Source organism: Engystomops pustulosus, chromosome 3 (genome assembly GCF_040894005.1).
Source record: "Engystomops pustulosus chromosome 3, aEngPut4.maternal, whole genome shotgun sequence".
NCBI lineage: Eukaryota > Metazoa > Chordata > Amphibia > Anura > Leptodactylidae > Engystomops > Engystomops pustulosus.
The window spans coordinates 69,793,743-69,820,084 of NC_092413.1; the positions used below are offsets into that span (position 1 = coordinate 69,793,743).

The window sequence follows — 26,342 nt, forward strand, 5'->3', positions numbered from 1 at the left end:
AATTAGAAGTAAATTAGAAGCTTCCAAAGACATGACAGCACCGAAAAAAAAAAAAATTGTATAAATATATATTAGGTTGTACTTCACCTACAAAAGGCCACACGTCTACGTTATATGACAAGGGAGGTAACAGAGTCCCTTTAGGCTTAAAGGAGCTGGACTACCCAAATAGGGCTGGGGCAGGAAAAAAAAAGTGTAACAGGAACCCTGCTCTAGGAAATAAGTATGGTTAACTCTTGTCCTTCTTGACATAAAAAACAGGCATAGACTCTACTGATGGACTAACAAACACACCCTACCCAGATATGTGGCACCTTAGTGTTTCTATGTAGACCTGTATACAGCAGAGCATTATCTAACTGCATAGGGTATTAGGTTTCTGGAAGACTAGAACACTCCACTATACTGAACAGATAGGAGTTGAACAGAGTAATAAGTCCTTTGAAAATGGATACATCATCAGGCCCTGCAGATTTTTTAATGTAAATTTTATAAGCTGCTTTTTTCCCTCTAACCCTTACTTCAGACTGTTACAGAAGAAAGCCTGAACGTATTATCCTTTGACACTATGCCTCACAGATTTGACAAAACCTGCTTGTCCCTTCATAAAGTTCACAGAAGCCCCAAGATGACATCTCATACCATCCTATCATTATGTTGCTGCAGCTTCAGGAAAATAGAAGTGATGTATCCTCCTGACTTCCTTTCACACCAGTTTTGTATATGAAAGAAAAAACATAATATCCATATGGCTGGCCAATAGAGGAAATACTAAATACAGGCAGTCCCCGGGTTACATACAAGATAGGGTATGTAGCTTTGTTCTTAACTTGAATTTGTATGTAAGTCAGAACTGTATATTTTATCATTGTAATCCCAGACAGAACTTTTTTGGTCTCTGTGACAATTGGATTTTAAAAATGTTGGGTTGTCATAAGAATCAATATTAACACTAAAGTTTCATTACAGACACATTTGATAACTGTTATAGCTGTTTATTGTAGCCTAGGACTAAAGTACAATAAACTACCAATATCCAGAGGTCCGTTTGTAACTAGGGGTCGTATGTAAGTCGAGTGTTCTTAAGTAGGGGACCGCCTGTACCTCCATTTAAAAAAAAACAACAGAAATCAATGTCTTGGTTTGTGTAGCCCTTTATTAGCAACTAAAATAGAAGGTATTTGTTGTACAACACTAGTAATAACTGACTATACATGAATTGTATTATATTCTAATACCGGATAAAGGATCATTTATAAATGCATTTTATTTTTTAATAAAAAGCTTCCACCCTTTATTATTTTTATTTTTTATAATTTTGTCTTACAACTTGCAAAACTATTCTGAAAGCTGAGTACATGTGCACATATCTGCAAACAGTGCAAATTTAGGTTATGGTAAAGGCTTACTTATTCCATGTAACTAACATTTTGTAGTCATCCGCCACCTCTTTATGCTTTAAAGGCTTCAAGTTTACAAACACTTTGACACAACTTTATTTCTGATACCATAACCAAGATAATAAATCCTGTTTTTGATAGAGTCAAAAGAAATCAAGATAGGACTACACCTAAAGGAAAAGTAGAAGGGAGATATGAACTGGGTTGAGGTTCCTTGTAACCCGCAGAGCCGCACTGTGCAGCTGCATGGTTATGACCCCATGGACAGAAAGAAAAAGGTTGTGTCAGCAATGTGTTTTCAGGTGGCATCCCTGAGTGTTCAGTGGTTCAATGCACCACAAGTGCTCCAGCAGCATAACTCACTGAACTGTCCTGCCAGCTTCGGCACTGGCTTGACTGCGCATAGTTCAAGAATGAGAAGCTCATATTAACCCCGCTCTTCTGAAGCTCTGTTGCAGCCTTAAAGAAAAACAAAAGAAAATGTAAGAATTAATAAATGTCACAAAAGGAACAGGAGGGAATTAACCTTTATGATATACTTTAAGCATACAGATAACAATCACATAAGCGGGTTTTCATTTAAAAAAAAATAAAAGCCATTCATATGCAAATTAGAGGGGGGTATCCTAAGGATTCTTTTAAACGTGCAGATTTCCAGTTAAAAAATTTTTTACAGTGGGTTGATCAGCAATATATGACTATGACATTAAAACCATCAGCAATACAATAATTTGTCCCCGTACAGTTTAAGAAAAAAGTGACCACATCTCACGGGAAGACATGCAGTCAACAAACATTTCTATACTCACATAAAAGATGCAATCAGTGTTTATCTGCTTTTTGGCTAATTGATGGCATATTTACATGGGGCAATAGTCAGGGTTATGTATACTGTAAACTGGCTACTTGAGCCTTTGGCTGTATAAATAGTGCCATAATAGAGGCCTATAACTGACATCATAGGTAAACCTATACTATGGTAGACAAAATGTGAAAACAAATCCAGAAAGTCACATTTTTTGATTTTTAAAGAATGTGTTTGCAAATTCTTCACAAGGTTGGCACACACGGTTGCTGGAATATTGGACCATTCCTCCATGCAGATCTCCTCTAGAGCAGTGATGTTTTTGGGTTGTCGCTGGGTAACATGGACTTTCAAACTCCCTCCAAAGGTTTTCTATGGGGTTGCGATCTGGACACTGCCTAGGCCAATCCTTGAAATGTTTCTTGCGGAGCCACACCTCAGTTGCCCTGGCGATGTGCTTGAGATCATTGTCATGCTGAAGGACCCAGCCATGTTTCATCTTCAACGTCCTTGCTAATGGAAGGAGGTTTGCAATCAATATCTCACGATACATGGCCCCATTCATTTTTCTTGTACACTAATCAGTTGTCCTAGTCCCTTTGCAGAGAAATAGCTCCAAAGCATGAAGTTGCCATCCAAATGCTTCACAGTAGGTATGCTGTACTTTGGATTCAACTCAGCATTCACTCTCCTCCCAACACAATGAGTTGTGTTTCTACCAAACAGTTCTACTTTGGTTTCATCTGACCATATGACATTTGCCCAATATTCTTTTGGAACATCCAATTGCTCTGTAGCAAACTTCAAACAGGCCCAGATGTGTACTGGGGGAGACGTTTGGTACTTCAGGACCTGAGTCCCTAGTGGTGCAGTGCGTTATTGACGATAGCCTTTGTTACTTTGCTCCCAGCATTCTTCAGATCATTCACTAGGTCCCCTTGTAGTTCTGGAATTTTAGCTCACCATTCTTGTGATCATTTGGTTTTGCAGCCAGATCTATGTTGCAGTGAAAGCAGCATCTTATTTTGTCATCTAACCTAAATTAAACGAGGTTTAATCACCAGAGGCGACAGGGCTTTTTTACTATGAGAACGGTCAATCTGTGGAATAGCCTGCCTCAGGCACTGGTCACAGCAGGGACAGTGGAGAGCTTCAAGAAGGGTCTAGATGCCTTTTTACACCTATATAACATTGATTGTTATGTTATATAGAATTGTTTCCCCTAAATCCCATCCTCATCCAATCCCTACCCTTCCTTGGTTGAACTTGATGGACAGGTGTCATTTTTCAACCGTATAAACTATGAAACTATGAAACCTATTTAATAGAATACAGAAAAGTGAGCATGCATTGATACTAAGTGTGTGCAGTGTCTAAAGTGGGACTTGAAGGACATCTACCACCAGGATGAAGAAATGTATGCAAATGAGCCTAAGGGGCTCCAGGCTCCGTAGACGTTAATGGAACCTGGGGTCCCTCAGGCTCATTTGCATAAATCTTTAATCATGGTGGTAGATGTCCTTTAAGCTTGAGGGACTTTAGCAGGTAAATGCTGTTTTCTTTTTCTGTGAATTCTTCTTTTCTTCCATATTTTCTCTTGTATTCCTCATTAATATAAAGGACTTCATAAGTGTCAAAGCTACACAGTGTACACCCTTTGCTTCCTTGAACAATTGTTTGAAGGAAATTCTGCTGTGTGAAAATTGCTCATCTGAAAGCCCAGATTCTGGATCTAAATAAGCAAGTTTCAAGGCTGCAGGCAATTGACAATATGGAGCGATGTTCGCAGCTCCTGGGAATATGGGTGTAGGTATAGAAGTATGGAGGTGCGGAGTGAGGGGGGAGCTAGTTGGGCAACATATAGACGGAGAAGTAGAGGGAAGAGTTGCAGGGAGTCTAGTCCTGATCTGGTGCACCTCAGTAAGATTGTCAAGTTAGGGGATGAGGAGGATATGCTGAAGCAACACATGACCTCTTGTAACCAGCGGACTGTCTGCTCCAATAAGAAGGGGAATGGGAGCACAGACGACTTCTGACAGGTGCTGGTAGTGGGAGATCCATTATTATAGGGACAAACAAGGCAATCTGTAACAAAGAATGTGCATACCAAACAATCTGTTTGCTCGGTGCTTGGCTTCAGCATGTTGCAGATCAGGTTGACAGATTACTGGGAGAGGCCAGGGTCCACATTGACATAAAAGATAAAGTAAGAGGTAGGTGGAAGGTCCTTAAAAATGATTTCAAGGACTTAGGCCATAAGCTCAGGGCAAGGACCTCAAAGATAGTTTGTACTTAAAGAAAATTTATGTTATTGTTTACAATATAAAACGTATACAATTTTCCAATATACTTTCTGTTTCAATTCCTCACAGTTTTGTAGATCTCGGCTTGCTGTCATTCTATAGAAAGCTTCTTTGTTTACTACTAGTCCACAGAATCTGGGCATTTTTACACATATCCAAAAGATAAAAAGAGAAAACCCATCTTACAATTTGTTCTGCAATTCCTCCCGAGTACAGAGACCCCCCCACCCACATGTGGCCTTTACTTGTTTTATGGGCGCACAGTGAGGCGCAGAAGGGAAGGAGCGCCCATAAAGCTATATATGTGGGGTTTCTGTTATGATTTAGACTTTTTTTTTGGTTATATGTCTCTTTATATGTTATGGGGCTTATGGGCATTTTTATTGATTTATTACTTTATTTATTACTTTTTTTTTTTTTTTTTTTTTTTTTTTAACTTTTTCACTATTTCCGCCATGGGACATGAACACGATTGCTTGTTCATGATAATACTCTGCATTACTGATGTATTGGCGGGGAGAAGGGAGGGGGGTGTCAAAAGTGGGGGAAAGACCCCCCAAAGGCAGGTTAAATGCAGCGGTTGCACTAACGAGTTAAACACCCGTGATCAGAGAAATGGTTGATGAGGTTTAATTTGGGTAAATGTTAAGTTATGCACTTGGGCCATGAAACAAAAAGAACAATTATGTTCTAAACAGTGAATTGTATGGGAAAACTGCAGCTGAAAAAGACTTGGGGGGTGTTGGGGGATGGTAAACTTAATTTTAGTGACAAAAGCCAAGCAGCTGCTGCTAAAACAAATAAAATTATCGTACGTATCAAGAGAGGAATAGATGATCATGATAAGAACTTAGTTTTGCCCTTAAATCATCAGGAGAATCCTTAGAGCCCATCAGAAGAGCAAAACCCACGTCATCAGGGAAATTTCATGAACTGTCCGTATATGGCATTTCTACAACACTGAGGGCTTACCCTGACACAAGGTCTCTAAATTATTTAATGTTATTTTAATTAAATATGCGCTTATCCTCTAGGCTACTGACCTAACCGTGGACATAGGAAGGATTTTTATCACACTAGTGTGCCGCGACACTTGGTCGGGTGTGCCGCGGGGAAAGTTCCCCAAACTATGGTGCCCCCTGTGTTTTGTTTCCCGGCAATGCGCAGCGATGCGCAGCCACGGCTTCTTACAATGTAGGAGACGTGTACAATAACACATGCACAAGCTTTGAACCTCGCACGACAAAATGGCATCACCGAGGCCGGCGCATCATCCTGAGAGCGGAGAGTCTCTCGCATTTGCCCACCACCAAGGTAATGCCCACCAATAATGCTGACTTTTAGTACTCCAGCAGTATACTGCATATAACAATGAGAAATACTATAGTCATGAGGCTGGAGTACTACAAGTACCAGCACATATGCTGAGTATTTGAGCTGGCACTTGTACTCTGGCCTCATGGCCATAGTACTTCTCATTGTACCTCTTTATTTTGCAGTATATGAGTCACATAATAATCAGCACCATGTACTAAAAGCAGGGAGAAACTGAGAACTGTTGAGGAAGAGCTTCGTGTGTGTCTTTCCACCATCCCTGCCAGGAAACAGGACCAGGTTTCACAATGAGTAAAATAAATTTAGAATCTATATTATTAACTATATGCATAATATGACTGTTTTAGTATCATTTTGTGCTATTTTGGTTGGTGGTGTGCCCCAGGATTTTCTAAGTATAAAAAGTGTGCCGTGGCTCAAAAAAGGTTGAAAATCACTGTACTAGAGCTACTGGTTCTACAGGCGTACTGCATAGCTATAATACAGAACTAAGCTTATGGCACAGGTACAGTGTTCAAACAAAGCATACTAAATAGCTGTATTCCAAAATTGGAACATAAACATCAGGGGGCTGGGGGTAAAATTGCTTGTGCAGTCTCAAATTCTAAACTTACTTCCACCCCTACCTGAGTGTAGACCCCATCCTAGCTCCCCATGTCTTAGGCCTCATTTTCATCATTCAACACTTTATGTCAAGTAACCAATAACAATTGCGAAATCTAACACATGTATGTATATGGTCACATTAAATCACATTATGCGTCCGTGGAGGCATGGGAAGGAGTAGACGTCCGTGGAGGCATGGGAAGGAGTAGACGTCCGTGGAGGCATGGGAAGGAGTAGACGTCCGTGGAGGCATGGGAAGGAGTAGACGTCCGTGGAGGCATGGGAAGGAGTAGACGTCCGTGGAGGCATGGGAAGGAGTAGACGTCCGTGGAGGCATGGGAAGGAGTAGACGTCCGTGGAGGCACGCTGTTAATAACTCTAAAGGGATATAGAGACCTCCGTTGGTGTGGAGAAAGATTAAGTAAGATTTTCTTTGAAATGTTGCACAACTTGATGACTTTCAGATAACAGCACAATAAAACTCTGTAAGAACATGCTATCCAGGCAGAAATTGTAGTAGTTAAAGAGAAGCAAATTCACCTTTGAACCTCAATCTACAGTATGTAGTATATCTAAGAAGCTTGAACAACAAATACAAATGTGACCAAGTCATTCCCAGGAATCAGCAGGATTTACTATGTGCCAGGATTATACTGCAGAAGCCATGTTAGCTAGGTAGTCAGGGCAGTCAGTTATTACTGACTTCATGGAGCATGGTTAGTCCCATTTTTAAGGCACTTTGATTGAAGTCAAGAACCTGTGTGGGCGAATGCCTAGCTGGATTTTACCTGGGAACATTAAATAATATGCTGTACTACGGAGTGCGAAAACTCCACAAACCTCAAGACAAAACCAAAAATGATGCTGAAAAACTCGGCATATACAGTATATGTTAAACATATTTAAGAAAAGTTGGTGTATTCTGCAGCTCTGAATCCAGACTCTAAGCAAATATACAAATATGTTTATTCTTTCACGCGCAGTAAGAGATTTATTTGCAGGAGCCACCACACCATGCCATGTACATAGAGATAAAACACAGGATCCAGCGCGCACTATAGGTAATTGAAGAGTTCATCTTCTCCTCTCTCTGCACAATAACTTAGGCCCAAGAGATAGAACAAGTATAGCAAGCTCATTTAAAAAAAAAAAAATATATATATATATATATATTTATTATATGTATGGGTAATTTCCTAATGACACACAGCCTCTATTTTTTTTTTTTTTTAAAGCAGCAAATCAAATGTGAGGATTAATAAATCGCTCCCAAAGTGCATGAACCTTTAAAGTGTGAACTGTAGTTTAGTATTTCCTGTTGCATGACAAGGTTGCAATGGGCCTTTAATACGGTCTTCCACAGTACCACAAGCCCTACTTTTACCCATTGAGCGACGAGTTAATTATAGGTTTTTGTTTTTTTTAAATTTTACAGCTCCCCCCCCCACCACCAGGCCAGATAGATAATATTATTTTATTAAGTCTGGAAAGCCCCTCTAACGCTGCAGCCGGGCGGGACAATGTCCAGCGCGCTGGAGAAAAGGAGGGGCGACCCCTCTCCATATACATGTATGGCGCACGGCTGTGAACACGGGGAAAGACATGTCACGCGTGGCACAGTGTCGCTCCGTGAGCCCATTGCTGTCTACGGGGGACGTATGTATGGGTGCAAGCTTGTCGCTGTAAATATGGCCCCCAATACGATCGTGTAAATGCAGCCTTACACTGGAGTGTAAAATTAACAGTGCAAAAATCATCCCCCAGCCTAAGAATCCTGATTGCAGTATATTGTTTCATGAAAAAGGATTTTAATTTTCATTTACAACACCACCCACCACATAGTATCTGTATGGACTCAAGGTCTAAAGTAAATTTGTCATTAACTTTACTGCACTGTAAAAGAATGAAAAAAAAAATCCTTCATATAGAGTACATTGACCGAATGGCCATATGCCGGTCAATGCTCCCAAGATTGAACAGGACATAATTTGTCTGCCAGAAGTAGTAGGGGATGGGGTGACTACAGAGACAATTAAATAAGGAGGTAATACAGAGAATATAGTGTAACAAAAAGGTCTGTATGATGAAATATCTTGAGAAATACACTTTGGATCAAGAAAAAAAAAAATAATTCTTAAACCTATCCAATGATGCTGAACTCAGCGCCCTACCCCCACTCTTGGGGGGGGGGGGGGCTACAAGATATTTTCACTGAAAAATTGCAAAAACATCGAAATGGGTAAAAAACATTTTCAAAACTGGGGATCTCGAGAAACATTGGATCCATAAAGAAAAAAAAAATTTGGTGGCAAGTATTTTTCTTAACATTCTATCCAAAGATGCTAAAGTTGACCATGTATTTGACCCCCATGTATTTGTATGTTTCAGCATAACCCAGAAACAACAACGTGGACTTTTTGGGGTGCTGGTTTAATGCGAGTCAACTTGCCTCTCGGACATCAGAAAGCTTGAAGTCTCCTCCCCTCTGAAGACAGGGATTTTTCTTGTTGCTTACAAAGTTTTCAAATATTGAATGCTTTACATTAAATGCGCACCTAGTTAAATCTGACAATATCCTATCAGTCAAAAATGTTTTTAATAATTTGAGGTTCACAAAGTGCTGCTTCATCCATGATCCTTTGTTGAAAATCATTGAGTGTGGTTAGTTTTGTTCTGTAGACACAGCTTTTTTTTAGATGACCCCAGAAGAAAAAGTGTAATGGGGACAAGCAAGGAGAATGAACAAGCCACTCAATTTTTCCTGTTCTTCCAATCCATTGTCTAAGAAATTGTCGGTCTAAAAATTGTCGAACTGTTACAGCAAACTGTGGTCCTGTGCCAGCTTGGAGAAACCATATTAAACTTACCACCTGCAATCTCTCGGATGGCCGACATTATTTGATGCCATACCATAGTCTCATACTTTGCAGAATTTAAATTGCCCTCAATAAAAATTGGACCAATTCTTTGATTTTTTAGCACTCCAGCAAAGGCTGTCAATTTTTGGAGAATATTGTGTATGGCTTTAAGCAACCAGTGGGGATTGCTATCAGAAGAAATCTACAATTATGTCTGTTGATGTGTCTGGATAGTTAAAAGTGGCTTCAATAGAAAACAAAAATGTTAGAGAAAAGTGGCCTCTGCATCAATTTGTCTCATCATTTGTTCACAAAAACCTAAACGGCGATCATTTGACTCATGTATTAGATGAATTTTGTAAGGGTGGAACCTAATCTTTAACAAAATTCTGTCCATTGCCATGTGACCGATGTCATATACTCGAGAAGCTTTGCAGGTACTAAAGATAAGGATCTTCAATGAAAGAGTGTAAAAACCTCTAACAGCTCGCTTGACATAGGAATTCAAAACTAAATCTTCTGGAACGTGAAAATAAGGTCCTTATTTCAGCACGTGACCTAACCGGTCTCCTCATCTATGCATTATCAAAATGTTTTGGTTTTTTCCTGCAGAAAGGTTCTCCATTGCAGTTGAGCCACTCTGAAATGTGTCCAATCTAACTACTTGAAGTAAAAATGAACCTAAATCTCCAACCCCAAAATGATGCCTGCCTATTGCCGCAGTATCCTAAGCGATACCTGGACAACCAGAGATGTTCTTTGACATATGTCTTAGTGTGAGCACGTACAAGGACGAACAAAACACAGACAGAAGGTCTACAAATCCTACAAAGTCGCACACAGATTTTTAAATTTACCCCATCTCACCCTCACCAGGAGGTGCGGGTAAGAGGCAGAGTTGGGCATCATTGGATAGATTTAAAAAAAATATATATTTGACACGTATATTTATTTCAATCCAATGTATATTTCTGTCCTGTCCTTCAGTTAACAGACATTCGAACTACGGTACACAGCCCAGAATCTTTGTAATAAATCATCAATAAACAAAAATAAAAAAAATTTCAGCAATGCAAGCATGCAGTAAAGCAAGATGTAAGGGGTTTCCCCCATGAAAACAAGATAGGGCCTAACTTGCTGATTGGTGGGGATCTCCGTGATTGATGAGACCCCCCACAAATCACGAGAACGAGGGGTCCGATGGCGTCCCAGGTACCTACGTCAGACCCTTGTCACTCCCGGAGATGAGTGGAGTGGATGGCCGCATATGACCATGGCCTTTCTGCTCCATTCATCTTTATGGAGCTGCAACGAGGGGTCCGACAGAGGTACTTGGTACCTCATTGGATCCCTCGTTCTCGTGATCTGTGGGGGTCTGATCACTGAGACCCCAACTGATCAGTATGTTAGGCTAACTTGCTTGGTGGATAAGAATCACAGTTTTATTACCATGTGTAACAACTTTTCAGCCCATCAAAAAGTGGTGCCTTTCTCAAGCAAATATATAAGTGCATTTCATGTTTAAATAATTCACAAGTTTATTTAAAAAATGAAATGTAATAATTCATTTATTAAGTGCTCACCATACAGAGTCAGGGCGATAGACATTCATACAACAGCATGGTGCTGTAACTAATGTATATGTCTGGAAATCTAAAGCATCCTGTGCATGCCCACTACAGATGGAGGAGACCAAGTGACCACTATATATTAGCCACAGACGCACATCAACGTATAATATACATAATATTCTAATTGTTACAGTTTGCTGCTGTGTTATTTTCAACATAATGCCCTGTAACTGTAACATGGGTAATATTGCAAATGAGTTATGGGTAATATAATGATGTCATTACGTCTTCTTCTCTATATATACACACATGTGCACCTTTGCCTGTTTTTGAGTCTGAAGTGTTACAACACATGTTAGTAAAAGTACCTTAATAATGCTTCACTGAGTGCTGCCAACTTTTTATTATGGTGGACTAAATTAGGCCAGTGTTAAAGGGGTTAAAACAACTGTGGTAGAAAAGACACAACCAGAAAGATACAAACATTGTACACACAGATAACATTTCACATTTACTTTCAAGAAATGGGTACATACCCACACAGCTTAAAATCAATAATATAGCGGTGTAGAGGCTTTATTACAGAACTTACCTTTTTGGGTATATATCAACAGTAAAAATATATTTAATGGATACACAAACTATCCTTCTTATGTGTCCGAGGAGGACGTGATCAGCCACATTTGCTCACAGATGGCAATTACACAGGAAAGCTTGAACATTCCTTGGTCTGTTGGAAATTTAGGGAGCCCCAATGAACTTCAGGCTGCTTTGAATAACCTTGAAAAGATCATGCCTTGATTTTTGGGAACAAAGGTATTTTTTGTGCTCCTATTAAGGGCACAGGTCCTATTACTTTTCGGAAGCATTTGGTACCGGATACTTTTAGAGTTTTGGGGAAAGATGATACTCACGTTTAATAATACCCCAATGGGGTGTCTTCCACATATAGTGTTGTGATACTTCTTCAAGTAATTACTAAACGGCACAGGATCTAATTGCTCTATAATACCCATACCCTGAAATAATAAAAAAAAAAATTTAATTCTCAATATAGCAATGTAGGATTGTGAAATATTCTTCTATGCTTTAGAGGACAAGAGTCTTATTTCCTCAGAACTGCTGACAGCACTAGATGGGTAACAGCAGTTATACCATATACCATATAAGTCTTCTATTTCCAGCTCATACACCAAGTTCTGTCTGGGTGGTCCCTTTATGGACAGTGCCTCGAATGCAAGTCCTAGCATTAAAGTGTAACTGTAAAGCCAAATTATTCTATGTGTTCCCCTCTTTAAAAAAACAAACAGAACGATGCCTACTTTGTGCTTATCTTTCCAAAGTTATGGCATTTTCTGTTCTGAAAGTGTTTGACAAAATTCTCTCACCAGAGGTGAAGTGGACGGAGACTAATATCTGTCAATCTATGCCCTCAGGCTGAGGCCAGCTAGCTTGCCCACATATACCATGATACCGTGGGTTCTCTCTCTCAAAGTAATGTAGCGTTAAATCCATTTAGTTTCACACAAGTACCGTAAATACACTTTACAAAATACAAATACACTAAATACAAATTTGTTTTACATCCCACAGTTACTCTTTAAATATCAACTTTTTAGTTGAAGGTTTAAATATAAGCCTGGAAAATATGCTTTGGACGGGAACACTTCAAACAGATATATAGAGGTACCAAGAATCACAGTTTCAGTGTAATTTTATAGAGGTAATTTATTAATGAATATTTTTAGATGTCAAAGAACCTGAGATATCCACTGTCAGGCCACTTGCACATGAATGCATGCATACAGCTGGGTGTGAGAGGGAGAAGAGGAGAGCACTCCTTACCCTTCCCCTCCACTGAAAACCTGGGGCATACTTTTGAAAAGAATTTTGTAGGTTACAAAATGCTGTAACACTAGATGTTTATTTACATGCACATGACTGCTGTGGCCACTGACTGGTTGTAGCATTCGCATTCCATATGCATGGAAACAAAGGCCGGTAGGACTGGCTGAGAGGCAGATCTGGATACCCAGGGGAACAGATAGTCAAGAATTAATTCTGTAGCTCAGCCTTCAATCATGTGAATCTGAACCGAGTTGCATTTCCGGAGGTTGGCCACCCAACAAAACAGAGCCATTTTTACAGTTCTGTTCCCCATGTTGATCTGCGGCACCAGAGGTAGTTCCAAATGACAGAACCCCATTGATATTGAAAGTGCATAAACCAATAGCAAAATTAATCTGAAGAACATTCATTTTTACAAGCTTGAATTATTTGAATTCCCCGTAGATGCAGATACTTTGGCTTTGGATTTTCCCTATATGCAGAATACAGGAATATACTTACTTGTAGTTCACCAAAGAACATTAACCTATTGATTAACCCCTGATTCACCAGAAATTAATTTCCCCAATTATACTAGAACACTTGGCTATAAGGTAAACAACACCCACAATAATACTCTTAATAATTCTTACCATTTTGTCTAAGTTTTCAATTGACCTATAGATCTCTCCTTGGGATTCATCATAATATGTATAACGAAAACGTTGCCCTGTAAAAGCAAGTTATGATACTTAGATATGTGTTCATATAAGCAAGTGAACGTGACTAATTTCATACAGTTTAGTTTGCAAAGCTTTCACATAAATCAGTGTAGATCTGATGTGAGACTGCAAAAAGAAAAAAAAAAACCCTTATGCCACCTACTGGTTGGCCTAGCTTGAGACACACAGTAATTTAACTCAATATACAGAATTTTAAGGACATCTACCCTGGCTGCTCATTATTCACCCCTCCGGCCGACCCAGCTGTCCTCAGACCGCTGGCATAGCCGGCCGACAAGAAGCATGAGTAATGGGCAGCTGAGGGTCGTACATAATTATGGAGTGGAGCAGCCATGAGACGCTTGGTTGACGTGAGCCTGAGCGCCTATTTACATACATACATATTTTTAGATCTGCCCTGGATTTAGCTGGAACCTGTCATCCCCTAGAGGTAACCAGCATCCCCAAACTTTTTTGCCCAGGGAACAGCAGTGAGCATAAATTTTTTTCCAGGGACCAGTGGGCATGGGTAGGTGGCCTGGTGTCTAGCCAAATATATGGCTTATATTGTCAATAAAAGCGCCCCCCCCCCCTCTGTGTTATATGGCATAGTAGGAGTATTAGTAGTTATATTCCCATACATAGAGGGCAGTATTATAGTAGTTATATTCCTGTACATAGGGGGCAGTATTATAGTAGTTATATTCTTGTACATAGAAGGGGGTTTTATAGTAGTTATATTATTGTACAAAGGGGTCAGTATTATAGTAGTTATATTCTTGCACATAGGGGGCAGTATTATAATATAAGGCAAAAATGGGAAAGAAAAGCGGGGAATCCAGCATCCATACAAGTAAGTCCAATGGTAAACGACTATTAAAAAATTATTCCAAAAGTTTAATTCTTCATTTTTAAAAAATGCTTGTGCAGAGACATGTACACAGAAAACAAGCAGTGCAAGACACAAAAATTGGCAGAGGTAACGCGTTTCAGACTTTTTGCGTGTTAGTCCTTAGTCATACCTAGCTAGCTCTAACCCGTGGCAAGATTGTCTGTGATGTGCGAGCGTGGGTTTCCGGCGTGGAAATCTCACGCCTCCTGGGGGGAGGTGTCCTCGGCTGGCTTGTGAATCTAAGGACAGGTAACATGATAATCACTAGTTGTGTGTTAATAAAAATATAATAGATCCTGTCGATAGTTAAGCCCCTTTGGATAACGGGTATCCAGACTCAGTATCCAATATGCTTCTCTTGATAGAAGCAATTGTTTCCAATTCCCTCCTCTGGTGGGGCGTGCTACTTGCTCTATAGCTGTCACGGACATGCCGGTCACGTTTCCTGAATGGATTTCCTTAAAATGTCTGGATATACCTGACAAATTTCGGGTGCTAGAGATTGTCTTAGGGTTAGCTCCCGTGACATGTTCGCTAATGCGATCCTTTAGTTTCCTCACTGTACATCCTATGTATCGTAACGAACACTTTGTACAATGTATGAGATAGATCAGATGTGATGATTCACAATTCATATATGTTTTGATACTGTATGTGATATTAATGCTCACCGAGGAGAAATGAGTAGTTTTAGACATGTACAGTATTTACATATGTTACACCTCGATCCACCACAGCAGTAGCTGCCTGTGGTTTGTAGCCATGATTTTTTATGCATAGTATTAGTAAATGTGTTGGGAGACAGAATATCTCCCAGGGTTTTGGCTCTGGTGGATACGAATGAGACAATATTATCCAAGATTTTTTTCAGAGTTGGTTCATGCTTCAGAAGGGGTAAGTGTCTTTTTATAATGTCTGTGATCTCATAAAATTGAGAACTGAATACTGAACTAAATGTTATTTTCGGTCTTTCCTGTGTGACTTTGGTTGTGGTGTGTAAATAATTAGCACGAGATTTCTTGCTAACTATGTTCATAGCCCTCTTGCAAGAATTCTTTGTGTAGCCCCTGGATTTGAGCCGTTGTGTGATGGTATGGCATTCTTCTCTATATTTGTCCTCTGTAGTGCAAGCTCTTTTTGCCCTAACGTATTCCCCGATGGGGAGATTTTTAACGGTGTGGGGGGCATGACAACTAGAAGAGTGCAACAGTGTGTTACCTGATGTTTTCTTTCGGAAACGTGAAGTTTGAACCTTACCACTTGTGTTGTCGCCCAGCAGAGTAATGTCTAGAAATGGAATTGTATTCTTTTTGTACTCATAGGTGAATTTTAAATTGTATGGATTTTTATTAATATAATCCAAAAAAATGGATGACTGCCTCCTGGTCCGAATCCCAGACCAGGAGACAGTCATCTATGTACCTACCATACCATTTGATGTGATGTGAAAAAGGGTTAAGGGAAGTAAACAGGTAGTGTTCTTCCCACAGGGCCATATATAAATTTTCCAATGAAGGGGAAAAACTTGCCCTCATAGGGCACCCTAGTTTTTGGATGTAATGTGGCATCATAGTTGCTGAATTTCTTGAGGTGGTACTCCAAAGCTTCGTTGGCCAATCTGTGTGGAATGGAGGTATACAGTGCGGTGACGTCGCACGTTAGCCACCCAAATGAGGGGGACCAATCAAAGTCATCCATAACAGCCAGTACAGACTTGGAGTCTTGTATGTATCCTGGAAGACGAGAGACTAAAGGCTGTAAGAGCTTATCAAGCCAGACACCCAGTGTCTCATTTAGAGATCCCACGATGGAAACAATGGGTCTGAATGGATTTTGGCAAAGCATAGAATGAAGGGATAACAGGATCCTTAGGTAGTAAAAATTGGGTGGTCTTTTCGTCAAAGATGCCCAAATGTAGTCCCTCTTCCAATAGAGATTGTAAATTCTTTGTAATGATGGAGGTCGGATCTTCCGGCAATCTTTGATATACATTAGTATCGTTCAGCATACTTTGAACCTCGCGTTGGTATAAATCCCTATCTAAAACAACTACAGAGCCTCCTTTATCGGATGGACATATATATATGTAAGGATTATTTTTAATTTGGTTTATGGCTCTGTGTTCTTGTTTAGTGAGATTATAATATAATTATATAGATTATTATAAGATAATAATTATAATCTTTATTTATATAGCGCCATCAAATTCCGTAGCGCTTTACAAATCAATTAGTGGTTGATTGTGTAACGGTAGATTTGTTGGATAATTCCCTGAGTTCCTCTTCGATAATCTCTTGAAATAAGTCCATTTCAGTAGTCTTGCTGTTGACAGGATAGAAAGAAGCATTTGTGGTACTGACTAGATAGGAAGTATTGAGAATAGGTGTCAATTTTTATTCTTATGTATCCATATCCAGCAAATTCATAAGCGTGACATTTTCATGGAACATATTTTTCGGATTAAAATTCTCCTGACCCTTACTATTAGTTGGTACAGGAATCTGATTAATGTTAACCGGTGTGCTACTCTCCTCAATGTTGGAAAAATATTTTTTTACTGTTAGTAGCCGCATGAACTTATTCACATCCTTGATCGTTCTATATAAATTCATATTGTTTGTTGGAGCAAAAGACAGTCCTTTATTTAATACCTTTACTTGATCCTTAGAGAGAGTGCAAGCTGATAAGTTGATAACGCTTGTATAGTTAATGGTTTGTCTTATTTTACCAGAATTATGTGTAGTCTCACTTTTTTGTAATGGGATGGTAGGATTACATATTTTTTCATAAAGACATTCTTGAGCTGGAGTACAGATTAATTCTTGGTTTGGCGTGTTGTATAGACTCTGGGCTGTGTATCTTTTGGGATGTTTTCTACCCGCTCTTCTGAATTTTTGGGGGCTTTTTTCGCCCTGCTTTTGTCGTTTTTTAAAAAATTAGCCGTATTAGAATCTCTTTCTGTGTCCGACACATCAGTGTTAGGTTCCGATTCGCATTCAGAAGAGGAGAAAGTAACTTTTGGTTTCGATTTTCTATATTTCGGTTTTCTCCTCAGAATTGATTTATGTCGTGATTGACTTGGTTTTAGATAGACTTGTCCTATCTTTCCCCGGGCTACGGAGCGGTACGGTGCCGCACGTGTGCTGCACCGTGCCGCTCCCGTACAGGGCCGTGAGCCCATAGAAGTGTATGGGGGACGTATATCGGCCGTATATACGTCGGCCGTATATACGTCCCCCATACTGTAGTGTGAATGCAGCCTAAGATAGTATTACCGTATTTTCCGGGCCATTAGGCGCACCGGAATATAAGGCGCATTAGTCCGATGCGCCTTATATATGTAATAATTCCATATATAAGGCGTATCGGACTATAAGGCGCAGGGTCCGGGGGCGTGTCGGAGGTCCGGGGGCGGAGCGGAGACCTGACGGGACGCGACAGGACGCGACGCGGAGAAGAGACGCGACGCGACCCGAAGACGCGACCCGACGAGGCGCGGCGACGCGGGGAAGGTGAGGGGGAGGTCCCCGCTACCGGAGACAGCAGATCTCCAGCGGGAACTGCAGACCACGCGGCAGAAGTTGTTCGTGCCGCGTGGTCTGCAGTTCCCGCTGGAGATCTGCTGTCTCTGGTCTCCGGTAGCGGGGACCTATGTAAGTATGGTCCGCTGCCCAGCGCCATACATAGGGCGCACCGGACTATAAGGCGCACTTTGGATTTCCAAGGAAATCCAAGGCTTTTAAGTGCGCCTTATAGTCCGGAAAATACGGTAAGTTGTGTTCTTTTGAAAAGAAACTTTCAAAAGGGAGGCAGTATGAGTCTCTTTCTCTGCACTGTACATGGTGATTTAGACCATCTATCAACAGTTTGTGTGGAGTTCAGTAACGCCACCCACATCACATGGTCTTTTTTCCAGGGGCACTTTAAATTCCCAGTCCGCCCCTGGCCTTATAGATCTGGGTTCATTAATACAAGGCATACCTGACAGATTGCTTGCAACATAGACTCAATGTGACACATTTTCAGTTGATAATAAGAACGACAGGCCGGCCCATATACAAATGCATTGAATGGGCTGAGAAGCTTAATCATGTGTTTTCTGCCAACTCAGGCAACAGTGGTAAAGCAGATCTGCAGTTCTACAGTAATAGTAGCTTCAATTACACAATTAGTGAGTAAAATATCCACTATGGTTTTTGTCTGGGTTCATAATCCCACCCCTCCCCAGATATGAGCGACAACTTCACTCAAACTATGAAACTATGAGACTATCACAGGGAGTAAGCAGGAGGTAGTAATATTGAGCAGTTATATGTCACCCTTATATAGGGTTGTGTATTACACTGTCAGATGCGCTTATAGGTTAGAACTGCAGTATAGGAATCCAAACATCTCCCTCTGTATATTCTCAATGGAAATTTTGGCAGAGCAAAAGTCTTTTACAGCAAAATGAGTGGATTTTATTCACAAAAAAGTTTCACTGAATTTTGGGGTCAAAATGACCCAATTGTCAAACAAAGTATTTCTAGAATTGAACCCAATAATGTGGTCATTGTGACCCCAAAATGCATTGCCAAAAATGAAATCTGCTTTAGATCTCTTTATTATCTATCAGCACTAATACAGTGTATTGCCAGCAGAGCAAAGTGTTTTTATTATACAGTAAAAATATAAACACTTCTATCTTTAACTCCTTGAGGCCCATTCCACACTTGCGAGTGTGATGAACTCGCATCACACTCGCAATGCATGCTGCTGGGAACGCACGGCCCGAACGCTGCACACCGGGAGTGAACTCAGCATGTCAGTTCAGTCCCAGTGTGCAGCGTTCGGGCCGTGCGTTCCCGGCAGCATGCATTGCGAGTGTGATGCGAGTTCATCGCATCAAACTCGCAAGTGTGGAACGGGCCTAAGAATTCTAGTTCAAGTTTCACTATATGCGATTTAGCATGCTTTAACTTACCAGGCTATTTTCAGATTGTTCTTTCGTGACATGTTGTACTTCATCTTAGTGGTATATTATGGTTGAAATGTTTTGCATTTATTTATGAAAAAAAATGTAAAATTTGGTCAAAATTTTAAAAAATTTGCGATTTTCTGATTTCTAAATGTCATGTTCTACATATAGTTAGTATAACTCCCATAATAGGCTACTAACTAACATTAACCATGTCTGCTTCATGTTGACGTAATTTTATTTTATGAGGATGTTAGGAGGCAATCAGCAATTTGCAAGTTTTTCCCAAAATTTTAAGGTGCAATTATTTACGAGGCCTAATCATATTTATAGGGGTTTTAAAAGTTCTATTTACCGTATACACTTGAGTATAAGCCAACCCGAGTATGAGCCGAGGTACCCAATGCGAGGGTGGGAAATGCATTGATCACAGCCAGCCAGCCCACTGTAGTGTACAACCGGCAAGCCAGCCCACTGTAGTGTACAACCGGCAAGCCAGCCCACTGTAGTGTACAACCGGCAAGCCAGCCCACTGTAGTGTACAACCGGCAAGCCAGCCCACTGTAGTGTACAACCGGCAAGCCAGCCCACTGTAGTGTACAACCGGCAAGCCAGCCCACTGTAGTGTACAACCGGCAAGCAAGCCCACTGTAGTGTACAACCGGCAAGCCAGCCCACTGTAGTGTACAACCGGCAAGCCAGCCCACTGTAGTGTACAACCGGCAAGCCCACTGTAGTATACAGCCAGCCAGCCCACTGTAGTATACAGCCAGCCAGCCCACTGTAGTATACAGCCAGCCCACTGTAGTATACAGCCAGCCAGCCCACTGTAGTATACAGCCAGCCAGCCCACTGTAGTATACAGCCAGCCAGCCCACTGTAGTATACAGCCAGCAAGCCCACTGTAGTATACAGCCAGCAAGCCCACTGTAGTATACAGCCAGCAAGCCCACTGTAGTATATCGACAGCCAGCCAGCCCACTGTAGTAGATCGACAGCCAGCCAGCCCACTGTAGTAGATCGACAGCCAGCCCACTGTAGTATACTGCCAGCCAGCCCAATGTAGTATATCGCCAGCCAGCCCACTGTAGTATATAGCCTGCCATTTTGTGCTGAAAAACTCGGGGTTATACTCTAGTATACACAGTATTACAAAAACTCCCCGCAACGTATTTTTAACCCCTTCCCGACGAGCCCTCTCCATAGCCGGTAAGTCATTGCTGCATATTGCAGCAAAGGCTTACCGGTAACACCCGGGATCGGTGCTAGCACAGATTGCGGGTGTTCTCACCTCGATCGCCGTCGGCAATGCTGCCGGCAGCTTCAAAGAGATGGCGCCGCATGGGCCGCCATCTTGTCGCGGATCGTCGCTCCCCGATGACGCCACAGGGAGCGGCGATCCGTCACCATGGTAGCCTCGGGTGTTCCGAATACCCGAGGCTACTTCGTTTTAACCTATGCATTACAATGTGCTAATTGCACATTGTAATGAATGGGGAGTAAAATCCACATATACTGCCATACAGTAGTATGGCAGTATATGGTAGGATAGATCAGACAACCTAGGGTTAGAGTACCCCAGGGAGTCTGAACTCATATAAATATAAATAAACAGCAAAAACATAAACACATTAGGTATCGACGCGTCCGAAAATGCCCGATCTATCAAAATATGATAACGGTTTTTCAATGCGTTTAACCCAGTAACGGAAAATAGCGTCCAAAGTCGAAAATGGCATTTTTTGTCATTTTGAAAAATATAAAAAAATTTCATAAAAATTGATCAAAAGGTCGCACAGTCCCAAAAATTATAGCAACGAAAACGCCATCAAAATTCACAAAAAAATGACACCATCCACAGCTCCGTACACCAAAGTATGAAAAAGTTATTGGCGCCAGAAGATGGGAAAATAAAAAAAATATATATTTTGTACATACTGTATTATAAGTATTATACTGTTTCTTGTAATGGTTATACTCACCAGCTACAGCATGACACATCTCCCGATCATGTGACTTGGAGGGGGCGTGTTCCATTTCTCCCCGGATCCTAGAGATCAGGTGATTCATTGTTGGGATTGAAGTTTCTCCCATGGCCCTCCCACTCACATGACCGGAGGGTGGGGAGCTAGATACCACTCAGCTGTAGTTAATGCATATAGGTTATGACTAAGACGTTTTTCGTCGAAACGCGTTAACCAATTGTTCCTCGTGTTTGTTTTTAGCATTTTTGTCACTCAATAAAGCAGGCATAGTTAGGCACAGCACAGCCGTGGACCTTCTTTTGTTGTGCCGGTTCGCTTTTCTCTATTTTCTTCGTTTGTACCAGACGGCTGTGGATGGGACTATGTTCGTGCACCAGGAGATGGCTGTGAAGTGTGCAGCCCAGAATGACTAGAAGGTTGGGTGAGCTGGCTTTTTTCACTTGTTACTACTGATTGTAGTTGGAGTGGTATTTTTGCAAAGAATAAAGTAGACATGTCATTTGGGACGCAGAGAGAAAGCTGTAAAAGCCCACAAGAAAACATCGCAAATGTGGTTTTTCACCATTTTCACTGCATTTGGAATTTTTTTCCCGCTTCCCAGTACACGCCATGGAATATTAAATACCGTCACTATGAAGTGCAATTTGTTACACAAAAAATAAGCCATAACACAGCTCTTTATGTGGAAAAATAAAAAAGTTATAGATTTTTGAAGTTGGTGAGTGAAAAATGGAAGTGAAAAAACTAAAAAAGGCCAAGTCGTTAAGGGGTTAAATTGCACCCCTCAAACTATATTGCAATGTACCATACCTCTTATTTCTGTCACACATGTTTTTAACGCTCCTATGTGATAGTCTTATTGTCCCATATGACTTCTTCTGTTGATCAGTTTATGTATTGTGTTGATTTGTTCTATTAAACATTTAATTAAAGTAGTATAGTATTTTCCTAAATTGGCTAAGTGTTTCGTTTGTAGGTTTTTAGTAGTTTATAGCCAATCATATGATTTGACGTAAGTATAGAAGGAGATTCATTCTAAAAAGGAGTGTACCATGGCAATGGCATAATGGAGATTAAATACACTGTCTTGATATTCCTTCTTGCATATGTAGCCCGTATCTTGGTGTTACCCCTCAAACTATTCAAAACGGCCCTTGTTAAGATTGTTTAACATTTAAAGGGGTTGTCCACTTTCAGCATATATTTAATTTGATTTGTAAAAGGAAAAGTTCTACAATTTTCCAATATACTTTCTACAGAAAGTATATTGGAAAATTGTAGAACTTTTCCTTCAATTCTTCAGTTTTCTAGAGCTCTGCTTGCTGTCATGGTATAAAATCTTATATTCTTATGTCCAGTGGATAGAAATCTGTCCATGTGATGTGATGGACATGCAGGTGCACAAGCTGTTTTTGTCACACAACTCCTACTACACTCTGTGATAATAACTGTTTTTTTAATCACTTTTTAGTTTGGTTGGATGCGCAAAAATATGAATTTTTGTCATGTTCTTTTAATAATTTTTTAATGCTGTTCACTGTGGGGTTTATTAATGATTTTATTTAAAGGAAACCTACCATTTAGAATGGTAGGGGTAAGCTGTAAGTACCGAGCACCAGCTCAGGGTGAGCTGGTGCCGGTACTTACTTTCGTTAGTGTTATAAATCGCGGTATCGCGGTTTTAACACTTTTTAAACTTTAGAGCAGAAGGGGCTTCGGCGCTGCGCGCGACCGTGCGCGCGCAACATCGCCGCTATTTCCTATGGAGGCGCGCGCACGCAGCGCCGAAGCGTCTTCTGCTCTAAAGTTTATAAAGTGTTAAAACCGCGATACCTTGGTTTAGAACACTAACGAAAGTGTGAGCTGGTGCTCGGTACTTACAGCTTACCCCTACCATTCTAAATGGTAGGTTTCCTTTAATAATTTTAATGTACATGTTGTTTCAGACATGGAAATATTATATGTGCGGTTTGTGTGATTTTCAATTTTTTGGTTTTTTTTATATGCAGGGGTTTGGCCATTTATGGGACATTTAAGGGACTTATTACTGTTTATTTTTCTTTTCATTTTTTTTACTGTCCCACTCTGGGACTTGAAAAAGCGATTGTTTGATTGCTTGTTCAAAGTACTGATGTATAGCAGTGCATTACAGCAGTCAGCCTATGCAGATGTCATTGTGCTGCATACGATCTGCCCGCCCAAGGGCGGTGGTGGGGCATCGTGATGGGGGCATTCACAAAAGCCTTTGACAGCAGTGTGGGACAAAAATGTAAGTCCAGGGGACAAAGTAGATGCCAACCTGTATGTACATTTTCATCCAAAGGGTAGGCAAAGGGTTGGTCACTTTACCTCATGTATTTTGTAATGTGTGTGTAAGTGTGGGGGCAGGATATTAGGCAATTTACCAATACAAATCTATTACAGGGTCTGCACTGAAGTGAAGTGAAACCTCCTGTCTTTAGCCAGGCATTCCTGCCCATAAAATGGCCGCAAATGGACAGTCTCATGATCTCCATTAGTCCTTGAACAATCGCCCTGCCAGGACCTGGATCCTATATTCATGAATACTATCATAAGGTCCTGACAAGGCAATTACTCATGGACAGAAAGAAATCACATGACCCTCCATCTGCGGTCATTTTATGGTCAAAAATGTCTGGCTGGTTAGGTAAAAGACAAGCACTTTGAGGAAGTGGTACAAAACTATTAATAGATGTATATTGGTAAATATATATGGCAAATAACATGCCTTTCACAATACAAAAACATGAGGTACAATGGTACAACCCTTTTAAGATTATATAGGTGCAGCAGTCACTACTGCCTACAGGGGGTTCAGGAAGAAAAGGGTTGTGTATTACTCTAGCTATAGTCTCGTGGGAACTTTGTCTTTGAATAGGAAAGAATATTCTAAGGACAAATCCGCTCTATATCGGCCATGAAGTGACAAAACCTCTGTATTGTGATTGAGATGTATCCAAATTGCTATATTAGATACATATGCGAGTTTGCATGGATGTGGGTAGAACAAATAGTACATACATCCTAGAAACTCTGATTCAGGTTACATATATGGAATTTGTCACTTAAGCTATACTGCAGAACTAGAAATTTAGATTCACATCTGACGACCAATCTACACAAAGCCCTATTGGCATTCATAAAGTTTTTTTTCAGGCTTTTAAAACTTTTTCCTATTTTAATGTTACTTTAATCACAGTTATAGGAGTTTAAAATGCTGTGTTCTTACTTACCCCAATGACAGAAATCAGAAGATATTACAAAGAGGTTAGTTGGATCTGCTAAGTATTTGCTAAAAATTTTCCCAAATTCTTGTTCCTTTGATTCACTAAGGGCTCCAACCAGCACAGGAACAATGGTAAATTCATCTTTATGGCTTCAGGAGAAATAAAGAAGGATTAGCAGAAAAAAAAAACAAAAAACTAAATAATGGATAATAAAAATACTGTGCATGAAAGTTTACTCCCATACTCTATGCGAAGTCATATTATACAATATCTATATATTGCCTTCTCTCCTGAGCTCTAAATCTGCCTTCAAATCCTCCTTTGGGCCATAGAGTGATCCTTTTGCTCTCCACAGAAACTAGCCATCAGCAAAGCTGTCTGGCAGTACCGTACTTGACTTTTGATGAACAGACTGGTCACATCTATAGAAAGGACCAGAGGGTCGACTGCTATCAAGTGTGTACAAGTGCCATAAAAGAGCCCCTGAGATAACTGTTAATCACCAAGGATCAACTCTCGTCAGTCATGTACAGTAGATCCTGAATGGAGTCACATCATACAAGCTCCACAGCCGAGAAGGTCAGAGATTTGGAACTCTAGTTTTAGCTTTCAGTGGGGGTTCAAGAAGTCAAATAGATCAGTGAACCCTTTAAAGGGTTTATTCCCATCTCATAAAGCAACAGCAGATCAATAAGAGATATATTTCTGAAAGCTAAGGGTTCTAACCGATACAAAGAAACAGACTTCTACAATATGCAACATATGAAATAAGTATTAAACATGTCACCAATATCCTAAAGTTAATATATTTCTACTGCTATCGACATTTTCACCAAATTCAGTCAATTCAGTGCTTGTGTCATTTCTCATTAAAATTAATTCAAATGAATCACTATAGGAGGAGCACTTCATCTAAACCTCAAATTAGAATGATATTCAGCTAGCAAAATAACACACACAAAAAAGAGAGATGCTAAAATATATAATAAAACCAATAATAAGGATAAGGTGGGGAGTTAATGTCTTGACAAGCCCCTTCAGCAGTGTTTGAGACATTAGAAAGCTCCCTGTTTCACCATAACACCGCATTATTCTAATGATGCAATGTTATGGTAACCAGACATGCCCTTTGTACGGTTGAAAAGGATATTAATCATTTTCTGACCAAAGTTGAAAGTGGTATTGGTGTGCAAAACTGAAGTGAATTTTTATACATTTCTCTCAATTTATGGACAGCTATAGTTTGATTTCTTTGTCAGTGTGGACTGGATGGGTTGTCAGCAGCATATGGTGAGAATTTCATGTCAATAGCTCCTTTACAAATACATTTACTTAGAAAATTAGAAATAAGCTCCCGTAGCAGGTACAACCACTATAAAATGGCTGATATAAAAATAAGATTTTGCTCATGTGTAATATTAACCACTCCCTTACTGCTGTATCACTTTCTACATAGTAGAGCAGTAAGGATTGTATGGAGAGAGCTCACAGGCTGAGCCCTCTCCATGCGGTATATGCTGGCTCTATTACACAGCTGGCGTCTGCCATAAATTGCTGGCACCAATAAAAACAGTTAGGCTTCATTCACACACATGTATGGGGGACGTATATATGGCCGACGTATATACGGCCGATATACTTCCCCCATACACTTCTATGGGCTCACGGCCCTGTACGGGAGCGCTATGGTGCAGCACACGTGCGGCACAGTACCGCTCCGTAGCCCGGGAAAAGATAGGACATGTCCTATCTTTTCCCGTGATACGGCGCCGTGCGCTGTATCTTCCTATGGAGAGGGGTGGGGGTGAGCTGCGCTTATCCCCTGCTCCTCTC

At 40.5% G+C, this 26,342-nt stretch overlaps 1 protein-coding gene and 1 long non-coding RNA gene across 2 annotated transcripts in view; one reads left to right on the forward strand and one right to left on the reverse strand.

The window, feature by feature from the left end:
• The window catches only part of LOC140121429 (uncharacterized), a 29,956-nt gene extending 20,375 nt beyond the window's left edge, over positions 1 to 9,581 (forward strand). The window contains exon 5 of the long non-coding RNA XR_011854087.1: positions 8,838 to 9,581. This is a non-coding gene — a long non-coding RNA (uncharacterized lncRNA). The remainder of the gene's footprint in view (positions 1 to 8,837) is intronic.
• Positions 1,139 to 26,342, reverse strand: part of MEMO1 (mediator of cell motility 1) — a 45,941-nt gene continuing 20,737 nt past the window's right edge. Inside the window, exons 6-9 of the mRNA XM_072140998.1 lie at positions 24,516 to 24,658; positions 13,359 to 13,435; positions 11,793 to 11,897; positions 1,139 to 1,859 (exon numbers count right to left, since the gene is read on the reverse strand). Coding sequence (XP_071997099.1) covers positions 1,728 to 1,859; positions 11,793 to 11,897; positions 13,359 to 13,435; positions 24,516 to 24,658 — 457 coding nt within the window. The 3' untranslated portion in view covers positions 1,139 to 1,727. The remainder of the gene's footprint in view (positions 1,860 to 11,792; positions 11,898 to 13,358; positions 13,436 to 24,515; positions 24,659 to 26,342) is intronic.